Here is a 12025-nt window from a genome sequence, read left to right on the forward strand (position 1 = left end):
TGTATATAAATATATACAGTGGGGCAAAAAAGTATTTAGTCAGCCACCAATTGTGCAAGTTCTCCCACTTAAAAAGATGAGAGAGGCCTGTAATTTTCATCATAGGTATACCTCAACTATGAGAGACAAAATCCAGAAAAAAAAATCCAGAAAATCACATTGTAGGATTTTTAAAGAATTAATTGGTAAATTCCTCTGTAAAATAAGTATTTGGTCACCTACAAACAAGCAAGATTTCTGGCTCTCACAGACCTGTAACTTCTTCTTTAAGAGGCTCCTCTGTCCTCCACTCGTTACCTGTATTAATGGCATCTGTTTGAACTCGTTATCAGTATAAAAGACACCTGTCCACAACCTCAAACAGTCCAACTCCAAACTCCACCATGGCCAAGACCAAAGAGCTGTCAAAGGACACCAGAAACAAAATTGTAGACCTGCACCAGGCTGGGAAGACTGAATCTGCAATAGGTAAGCAGCTTGGTGTGAAGAAATCAACTGTGGGAGCAATTATTAGAAAATGGAAGACATACAAGACCACTGATAATCTCCCTCGATCTGGGGCTCCACGCAAGATCTCACCCCGTGGGGTCAAAATGATCACAAGAACTGTGAGAAAAAATCCCAGAACCACACGGGGGGACCTAGTGAATGACCTGCAGAGAGCTGGGACCAAAATAACAAAGGCTACCATCAGTAACACACTGCGCCGCCAGGGACTCAAATCCTGCAGTGCCAGATGTGTCCCCCTGCTTAAGCCAGTACATGTCCGGCCCGTCTGAAGTCTGCTAGAGAGCATTTGGATGATCCAGAAGAGGATTGGGAGAATGTCATCTGGTCAGATGAAACCAAAATAGAACGTTTTGGTTAAAACTCAACTTGTCGTGTTTGGAGGAGAAAGAATGCTGAGTTGCGTCCAAAGAACACCATACCTACTGTGAAGCATGGGGGTGGAAACATCATGCTTTGGGGCTGATTTTCTGCAAAGGGACCAGGACGACTGATCCGTGTAAACGAAAGAATGAATGGGGCCATGTATCGTGAGATTTTGAGTGAAAACCTCCTTCCGTCAGCAAGGGCATTGAAGATGAAACGTGGCTGGGTCTTTCAGCATGACAATGATCCCAAACACATCGCCCGGGCAACGAAGGAGTGGCTTCGTAAGAAGCATTTCAAGGTCCTGGAGTGGCCTAGCCAGTCTCCAGATCTCAACCACATCGAAAATCTTTGGAGGGAGTTGAAAGTCCGTGTTGCCCAGCGACAGCCCCAAAACATTACTGCTCTAGAGGAGATCTGCATGGAGGAATGGGCCAAAATACCAGCAACAGTGTGTGAAAACCTGGTGAAGACGTACAGAAAACGTTTGACCTCTGTCATTGCCAACAAAGGGTATATAACAAAGTATTGAGATGAAATTTTGTTATTGACCAAATACTTATTTTCCACCATAATTTGCAAATAAATTCTTTAAAAATCCTACAATGTGATTTTCTGGATTTTTTTTTTTCTCATTTTGTCTCTCATAGTTGAGGTATACCTATGATGAAAATTACAGGCCTCTCTCATCGTTTTAAGTGGGAGAACTTGCACAATTGGTGGCTGACTAAATACTTTTTTGCCCCACTGTGTGTGTATATATATAATATGTTTTCTGGTCCAGCAGATGAAAATGGTACATCCGATCACTTAAAGTACCATGAATCCTTCATGTCTGGAGCACAAACTCTGCCAGACGAAATACATGCTGAAATAAAATGCATTCTCCTAACAAACGTGGATTCATTGCATATTCTAGATATATTCTCCTAAAACATTGAAAACAGAGAGCATTGAATACTTGCTCAATAATTCCACCATAGCAACCAAATCCTAATAAAAGAACAGCCTCTCTCACTAAATCTGTCTCTCTCCTCGAGTGATGTGATGTGATGAGATCTAGTGTGTGTGTGTGTGTGTGTGTGTGTTTGAAATGTATGACGCTAAAATCCGATATGCTTTGTTGTTTTTCTTGACAAGCATGTAAACATATTCATGTGAGTGCATCTTCATGGCAACACAAACACGTCGGGCTTATTGCATTAATATTAATTCCCGACCAATAAATTGAATTTGTAATATGATATGCATATTTGCTTTTCCATTTCAGTGCTTTACTTTCGTCTGTGTGTGTGTGTGTGTGTGTGTGTGTGTGTGTTTCAGGTGATGGAGCTCAAAGGTCAGATGCTTCACCTCCCGGAATCCAACTCCATCATGTTCCTGGGCTCGCCGCGTGTCGATAGGCTGGAGGAGCTCATGGGGCGGGGCTTACATCTGTCTGACATCCCTATTCATGATGCCACACGTGATGTCATTCTGGTGGGTGTGTCAATCAAACATCATTAGGTTTTCAATGAGTTTGTCGTAAACAGAAAAGAGTTTGGCAAATTAACTGTGACTTGATGGAACAATTGTAAATATTACTATTAATAAATATAATTATTTATTGTTTTGACTTCATATCATACTTTATTACACCCCTTAACTATGGTAAAAGCTGCCTCTCATCGCTTATTATGAAAAGGATATTTCTGGTTCAGAATGTCAGTGTTGTAGAAATAATTTACATTTAGAAATTGCTAGTAGATTTTACAATTCATTACAAACGGCAAGCAACACATCGATTTAAAAGTGAAATTTTGAAATAGAAACTCTTAAATTGTGTTTTCTTGTAAAACATATTGTCTCATTAAACATACCCCAATAATTAGAAACTATGTAAATTTTATTTACAACTTTACAAAATAATCTTTTTCAGTGTAAATCTAAAATTATATTTTAAAAAAAAATTAATAACTGACATAAAGCTGAAATAAAAATATTAGATTAAAAACTTTACATAAAAAAATTGCTTTGGCAATTAACTGCAATTGAAGTTCTAAAATTACTAAAACTAAAACAGGTTAAAAAAATAAATGAATGTGAGATAGAAATAGTAAAAACTAATGTTTTGTCATAAAATAAAAATAAAACTGAATTAAATATAAAGCTAAAATAAATATTAAAACAGTTTTTATATTTATCTTCATTTTATTTCAGTTTTAGTTTTTGTAAATAATAGAATAATAAATATACTTTATATACACATAACAGAATTACTAAAACTTTAACTAAAGTTTTAGTAAAATAAAAATAAAAATAAAGATTAATAGAAATATAAAAACAGTTTCATCATTTTAATTAGTTTTGGTTTTATAACTATCATTTTGGTTTTATAATATTTAAATATTTATATTTAGATTCATTTTATTTACATTAAAATTTCTAAAACTTACATTGAAATAAAAATAAATGAAAGTTAAATATAATTTTTTTTTAAATCATAAAATGATTTTTAAAAAACCTAAATAACTAAAACTAAAATTTAAATGAAAACTGAAAATATGAAAATAAAAGCTAATTAAAAATATTAAGTACTCTAATAGTTTATAAATAATACAAAAATAACACTACTGGACGTTACCTGCCACAATTCTTATCTGATCATTTCTGTAGGTTGGCGAACAGGCCAAAGCTCAGGATGGGCTGAAGAAGCGCATGGATAAACTCAAAGCCACCCTGGAGAAAACCCATCAGGCTTTAGAGGAGGAGAAGCACAGAACTGTTGACCTGCTCTACTCCATCTTTCCCGGCGATGTGGCTCAGAGACTCTGGCAGGGCCTTCCGGTTCAAGCCAAGAAGTTTGATGACGTCACCATGCTGTTCTCTGACATCGTGGGCTTCACGGCCGTGTGTGCGCAGTGCACGCCAATGCAGGTCATCAGCATGCTGAACGAACTCTACACGCGCTTCGACTACCAGTGCGGCATCCTGGACGTCTATAAGGTAAAGCTATCTGTCACACTCCATACATCACTTTTAACATGGACCCTTTAGCAACCAACTTCCTAGAAGCCATCTTAAACATCTAAGCAACAACATAGAAATCACCTACTAGCACCTTACCAACTGCATATAAACCACCTAGTAACATCTTAGCAACTGCATAGCAACACCCTAGCAACTGCATAACAACCCTGAAAATCCTAGTAATCACATAGAAGCCAACTTTCTAGAAACCACCCTGAACACTTTAGAAACCACCTAGAAACCTCCTAGAACACCCTATCATAGAAACCACCTAGTGACACCTTAGCAACTGCATAGGAACACCTTAAAAACTGAATAGTAACCTTCTAGAAACCACCCTGAACACCCTAGCAAACACATAGAAACCACCTAGTAACAACTTAGCAACTGCATAGCAACCTCCTAGAAACCACCTTGAACACCTTAGTAATCATATAGAAACCACAGAGTAACACCTTAGCAACTGCATAGCAACACCCGAACAACTAAATAGCAACCTAGAAACCACATTGAACACCCTAACAATTGCATAAACCAACTGTCTAGAAACTATTCTGAACACCATAGCAACTGCAGAGAAACCACCTAGCAACTCCTTAGCAACTGCATAGAAACCACCTAGTAACTGCATACCAACCTCCTAGAAACCACATTGAACACCCTAACAATGGCATAAATCCAACTTCCAAGGAAAACTCTGAACACCATAGAAACTTCAGAGAAACCACCTAGTAACAGCTTAGCAACTGCGTGGAACACCTTAAAACGGAATAGTAACCTCCTAGAACACCCTGAACACACTAGCAATTGCATAGAAACCAGCTAGTAAGACCTTAGCAACTGCATAGCAACACCTTGGCAACTGCATAACAACCCTGAAAATCCTAGTAATCACATAGAAGCCAACTTTCTAGAAACCACCCTGAACACTTTAGAAACCACCTAGAAACCTCCTAGAACACCCTATCATAGAAACCACCTAGTGACACCTTAGCAACTGCATAGGAACACCTTAAAAACTGAATAGTAACCTTCTAGAAACCACCCTGAACACCCTAGCAAACACATAGAAACCACCTAGTAACAACTTAGCAACTGCATAGCAACCTCCTAGAAACCACCTTGAACACCTTAGTAATCATATAGAAACCACAGAGTAACACCTTAGCAACTGCATAGCAACACCCGAACAACTAAATAGCAACCTAGAAACCACATTGAACACCCTAACAATTGCATAAACCAACTGTCTAGAAACTATTCTGAACACCATAGCAACTGCAGAGAAACCACCTAGCAACTCCTTAGCAACTGCATAGAAACCACCTAGTAACTGCATACCAACCTCCTAGAAACCACATTGAACACCCTAACAATGGCATAAATCCAACTTCCAAGGAAAACTCTGAACACCATAGAAACTTCAGAGAAACCACCTAGTAACAGCTTAGCAACTGCGTAGGAACACCTTAAAAACGGAATAGTAACCTCCTAGAAACACCCTGAACACACTAGCAATTGCATAGAAACCAGCTAGTAAGACCTTAGCAACTGCATAGCAACACCTTGGCACTGCATAGCAACCTCCTAGAAACCAATTTCCTAGAAACCACTTTGAGTGCTTATCGACCGCATAGAAACCACCTAGTAACTGCATAGCAACATCGTAGCAACTGCATAGAAACCTCTTAGAAATCATCATGAACACCCTAGCAATCACATAGAAACCACTTTATAGAAACCATCTTGGACACCTTAGCAACCACCTAGTAACTGCATAGCAACACCCTAGCAACTGCAAAGCAATCTCCTAGGAACCACCCTGAACACCCTAGCAATTGCATAGAAACCAGCTAGTAAGACCTTAGCAACTGCATAGCAACACCTTGACACTGCATAGCAACCTCCTAGAAACCACCCTGAACACCTGAAATCACCTATTAACACCTTAGCAACTGCATAGCAACACCAGGCAAACAAAGTGAAAAATTTTGATTTTAGTGAAATTTGAGGTTTTCACAAAAATGAGGTCATTAAGCCCTTCTCTAGTGATCCCAATGCTCCTAATAGTAATTAAACATCTAAAATGATCTTTATTTGTAGGTTTTCTGAGAGGAGTATCTTTTCTCCGCTCGCTGACTGACATCCGAAGTCAGAGGCCGTCTATCTCATTAATGTTAATCTAACAATAAAAGAAAAGAGGGAATCACTCGCTGCTCTCTGTAGTTTTAATAATCAGTTTATTTGTAATGAATACACTAAAGGGATTTTTACATTTGATTATTTTTTTTATTTTTTTTACTGGAATGCTTTTATTTAGATGTAAAATGAAAAAGGTAATGCATTATTTGTTTCTTTTTTATAGGCTATATGTTCTACTGATTTATTGTTATTTATAATAACAAAGATAAAATAAAAAAACCTATATTGTGATTATTAGGCTAATATAGTAATTATTATTGAGAAATGAATTGGAGGAAAAGATGCAACGTTGCTAGGTGATTTTGCTTTGGGACTTCAAATGGATGTAGTCATTTTTCGTCCGATTCCAACAAATCATACATCATTTTGAAGGTCTTTTAATTGAGATTGTGATAACAAAAAATAACTCATTTTTGCTCATTGAGACTCAGCACAGGTCACATATTTTAAATGAAGTCTATTTTAGGATTTTTTTCTTAAACTGCTTTGATTTTGTGTGGGTGAAATATGACCGTGAAATGTTCTTGACTGGTTTAAATATACTGCTCTATATTAAAGTACTGTTCTGAGTGGCCATCAGCATTTAAAACCTTTTAACTTTACAAGCTGATCTTTAAACACACACACACACATTGTGGACCGATGTGTTCAATGAAAAGGCACTTAGTGAGTTTATATCAATAGATTGGCATTATAAACGGTGGCCCTCCATTACCACAAATAAAAGTGTGTGTGTGTGTGTGTGTGTGTGTGTGAGAACTGCTGATGCCAGCTCTGATCCTCTCACTCACACACACACACACACACACACACTGTTTGTGTGTTTCTGAAGGCTGTATGTAAATGCGGTCTGCTGTGCTGGCATCAGTGCGTCTCCAGAGAGAGACAGATTCATATTCATGTGTCCCTCACCTGCTTTGTGTTAAGTGTTATTCATCAGAGAGCGTTTATATTCTGACTGCAGCCGCCTGTGAGCGTCAAGAGCCTAAATCTGCACTCGTGTGTGTGTGTGTGTGCGCGAGACAGGGTGAATCTCACAAAGACACATCTGGGTCACATTTCACCCTAAATCAAAGAAAGAAATATATATTTTGCATGAAACAAGATGATGTAATGATAACATCAGATATTAAATAATAAGGCATTCTGGATTGCTGCTTACAGAAATACAGTAAACGCTCTCTTCTCCACAGATCGAGACTATCGGCGATGCGTACTGTGTGGCAGGCGGACTCCACAGGAAGATTGACAGCCATGCTAAGCCAATCGCACTCATGGCACTGAAGATGATTGAGCTGTCGGAGGAAGTGCTGACGCCCGACGGGAAGCCAATCAAGGTGAGTTAGAGGTTTTGTTTGGAACTGCTGTACTATTTTTTTGCAGTATAGCGTGCAATTTTACATTAAAATGCCTACTGCTACTTATTTGCGATATAATATTTGCAAAAATGTGCAGTGCAATGCCAGCTCACACTGGGTGGGATACTGTATCCCAGAATGCAAAGCACTTGACTTGGCCATATCTACTAATTTGATCAAACAGCCAAAATTTAGGCATTATATTGTATTAAAATAGAATTAAAATTGCAAATGTAAATATATAAAAAATTTATATAAAAAATATATTAATAAGAAAATGTAAAATAAATAAATAAATAAATACATATTAAATAAATATATGAAAATTATATGTAAAATTTCTTATGACTGCACACCACTTGCTAAATTAAACCTAACGATGGGCGGCCGTGGCCATGTGATCAAAATGTAACAGAGCTGGTGTGGATTCAGGGATTTGAATCCCATTTGTCTGTAGCTTTTGTTCATCATGCGTTGATGGCGGAGCGGCGGTTTAATGTTGCTCGCAACGAGACAATTGTATGTGGGGTTGTGTTAAGGATCTTGTGTTTAACAGCTCCATCGACTGCACTGGACTCACCGTAGAGACGGAGTGAGAGCATGGAATCTGGTTGCCATGGAGACGGCGGAACACTCCAAGTGCTTGCCGCTAATTGATTGTTAGATTGTTTCTGTTTTCTCCCATTTAGAGGGAGTCAACGAGCCAATCGCTGCGTCTGAGAGGCTTTGTGTGTGTGTGTGTGTGTGCGCGTGAGTGTATAGAAGCATCTCTGGGCATGTTGTGTCACGTCTGTATTGAAATGACTGCAGCAATGATTGTGTTTGTTTAATAAAACTGAATGATTGTGGAATATGACTCTGCAAATGAAATGTAAATTAAAAGTGTGTGTGTATAAAGTAAAACTAAAACCACAGAAAAACAAGTTATTTGAAGTAAAAACAGTAGCATTTACAAATAACAGCATATCTAAAAGTATGAGACAACAACAAACAAAAAAATATACCATTAAACGCCGTGCTTGTACAGGTTCTGCGCGATGCTCTTCACTAATATCCTCTGCGTCTCAATCGGGCTCACACTGATAAGCAATATAGACGACGCCATTGTTTACAATACAACTGGAGCTCATGCCGCTGAGGTAAGGGGCGGGGCGTTCAGACGCGCTCTAGAGACGGTTTAGCCAATCATGACACATTGGGCCAGCTAACCAATCAGAGCCCATCGTGTATTTCTGAGGGAGGGGCCTCATAAAACCGGGAAATGATCAGCGCGTTTAGAGGAGAAGGGACAGAGCGGTGTGGAATAAAGGTAAATTATGTGAAAAATAATGAGTTTTTTAACAAACGAAGCATTAACACACATTAGACTGCACCCCATAAACACAGTCAACCACCCCTTAAAAAAAAAAAAAACTAGTAAAAATAACAAAAACTACAAAATTACTAAACTGTTAAAATAAATGTAAAAATACAGAAAATCCAAAAATAAAACCTAATTCAAAATATTAAGGAAAACTATAATAGTACATCAGTGACAGTAAAATAACACAGGCGCACACATTAGTATTTTTTATTGGAATATACAAAATACAATGAAAGAGCTCTATGGAGTCAATTTAATGCCGCATATATATGCAAAAGAAAATAAAGTTTTGCAAAAGAAAATGAAGTATTGCAAGAAGAAAATAAGTTTTGCAAACAAAAATAAAGAATTGCAAAATATAAATAAAACAGAGCAAAAGCAATGATTTTGCAATACATATTTTCCATGGCCATATCTACTAATTTATTTGCAATGCAGCCAGTCAAGTTTGAGCTTGCGATACCGTTTTCCCTTTGCGCTTCACGTTTCTGCGTGTCTCACTTTGTGGCGCTGTTTTGACATGGGGGTGGAGTCAGGGGACGGGGGCGTGTCCAACAGGCCTGGGCATGCCTCCCTGGAAGTGACGTCATCGGCCCGAGACGCAGATCACAGCTGATCCTGGCACCTTCACTGAGCAGAGGCATGCGGGCGGATCGTTTCCTTTTATTCACTAGCTTTAAAACATGCATGTTTTCATTTTATTAACAAATGTATATGTGTATTAGCAGCGTTTGCTCAAGTTAAAGAAGTTGTTAATATGAACATCTGCTGTTTATTTCTCTCAATGTGTGCACACTTTAGCATTAAAATGTGTATTGTTTCATTTGGTTAACTAAATGTGCATTAATAGTGCTTGTTTACATTAGTTCAGAGTTACTGCTAGTTTTAATGTAAAAGAATGCAATTAACTTCACAAACTATACATCATTAAAAAGGTCTAAGACTCAAGCTTCATATCCATCTCGACTTCGTTTTTCATTTACATAACTCCTGGCATAAATTAAGAAATGACATAATACAGTGACATACTACGTTTTTAGCCATATCAAAACAGTAGTCATGGCATGGGTAAATTTGACCCGCTGGCGCTTTTAGGTATACAGCGACCTCTGGTGGTTGAAGTGTTAACCATAGGCTACGTACCGGACTGTATTGCACGCGATGTAGACAACATTATGAATAAATGTTACATAAAGTATAATAAAATAGGCCGACAAGAAAACATTTTATCCATCCCACAAGTCTTGTAAGTCCATGTATTTTATTAGTATTGGTAATATTTTTATATTCGTTGTTAATGTAGGCTATATGATTTATTTTCCCTTCATTTCGATCTCTTAACGTTCAGGGCTGTATAATAATAATAATAATAATAATAATAGCCTAATATACACATATATTACATAAAAAGACACGATCAACGGACTGTGGGATGGATAAATATATTTGATCAGTCTCTGATAATCCCAGGTTGCTATGGTCACGCGGGTTTGTTTATGCATGATTAAACTCATGGCCACGATGTACAGTATTATCACGTTCCCACGACGTTCCCACGAAATGAAAAATGAAGTCGAGATGGATATGAAGCTTGAGTCTTAGACCTTTTTATTGATGTATAGTTTATGAAGTTAATTGCATTCTTTTACATTAAAACTAGCAGTAACTCTGAACTAATGTAAACAAGCACTATTAATGCACATTTAGTTAACCAAATGAAACAATACACATTTTAATGCTAAAGTGTGCACACATTGAGAGAAATAAACAGCAGATGTTCATATTAACAACTTCTTTAACTTGAGCAAACGCTGCTAATACACATATACATTTGTTAATAAAATGAAAACATGCATGTTTTAAAGCTAGTGAATAAAAGGAAACGATCCGGCCGCATGCCTCTGCTCAATGACGGTGCCTGGATCAGCTGTGATCTGCGTCTCGGGCCGATGACGTCACTTCCAGGGAGGCATGCCCAGGCCTGTTGGACACGCCCCCGTCCCCTGACTCCACCCCCATGTCAAAACAGCGCCACAAAGTGAGACGCGCATAGGGGAAAACGGTATCGCAAGCTCAAACTTGACTGAAACGCAAAATAAAAGCTGCATTGCAAATAAATTAGTAGATATGGCCATGGAAAATATGTATTGCAAAATCATTGCTTTTGCTCTGTTTTATTTATATTTTCCAATTCTTTATTTTTCTTTGCAAAACTTATTTTCTTCTTGCAATACTTCATTTTCTTTTGCAAAACTTAATTTTCTTTTGCATATATATGCGGCATTATATTGACTCCATAGAGCTCAGATTAGTATTCCTGAGAGACTGCGTTGTAGTCTAGTCTGTTGTGTGATTGACAGCACTGTCAGCATGACAACAAGGCCATGAATAATATCAGGGTCATTGCCGTGGGCGACCGTGCATCATCATTAAATGTGAGTGTGTGTGTATATTTGTGGACTCTCCGTGACACGAGAGCGGCAGTAATAAGATGCCCTTTCCATAACACCGCTGTTTATGAGCAGTTCGGTTCAGATCACGTAACAGTGATCACCACCTCTGTGCTGCTTACAGCTGTGTGTGTGATTCTCGTGTCTAAAGCCACGGTTGAGTCACTTGAGGAACAGTTCATCCAAAAAGGAAAAATTTATGAACATTTACTAACTCTCAGGCCATCTGAGATGCAGACGAGTTTGTTTGTTTCTTCATCAGATTTGGAGAAATGTAGCATTGCATCAGTGTCTCAGCAATGGATGTTCTGGAGTGAATGGGTGCCGTCAGAATGAGAGTCCAAACAGCTGATAAAAACATCACAATAATCCACAAGCAGTCCATCAGTTAATGTCTTGAGAAGACAAAAGCTGCGTGTTTGTAAGACACAAATCCATCATTAAGACATTTGAACTAAAATCCGAGTGCATAATCCATAATAACGCTTCCTCCAGTAAGAAAGTAGTCTGGTGTGAATCAGGAGAGAAATCTGCACAGATCAAGCACCGTTTACAATCCAAAACAGCTCTGAACAAAATATGTGAGTGGATTTTGATGTGAGAGACAACAGGAGATTGACTTTTTTGCTGGAGGAAGCATTATTAGGAATTATGGACTCGTTGGAATCAACGATTTGAAGTTAAAAACGATTTGTTTCAGCTTTTGTCTTCTCCAGATGTTAACTGATGGACTGGAGTGGTGTGGATTATTGTGATGTTTTTATCAGCTG

General features: G+C 38.0%; 1 protein-coding gene across 2 annotated transcripts in view; it reads left to right on the forward strand.

Annotated features, from left to right (window-relative positions):
- The window catches only part of gucy1a2 (guanylate cyclase 1, soluble, alpha 2), a 38894-nt gene that overhangs the window by 20560 nt on the left and 6309 nt on the right, over positions 1-12025 (forward strand). For both annotated transcript variants that reach the window (XM_058745225.1, XM_058745226.1), the window contains exons 5-7: positions 2197-2352; positions 3529-3858; positions 7278-7421. In XM_058745225.1, the coding sequence (XP_058601208.1) occupies positions 2197-2352; positions 3529-3858; positions 7278-7421 (630 nt within the window). The remainder of the gene's footprint in view (positions 1-2196; positions 2353-3528; positions 3859-7277; positions 7422-12025) is intronic.

The sequence above is a fragment of the Onychostoma macrolepis genome, chromosome 15 (genome assembly GCF_012432095.1).
Source record: "Onychostoma macrolepis isolate SWU-2019 chromosome 15, ASM1243209v1, whole genome shotgun sequence".
Taxonomy (NCBI): domain Eukaryota; kingdom Metazoa; phylum Chordata; class Actinopteri; order Cypriniformes; family Cyprinidae; genus Onychostoma; species Onychostoma macrolepis.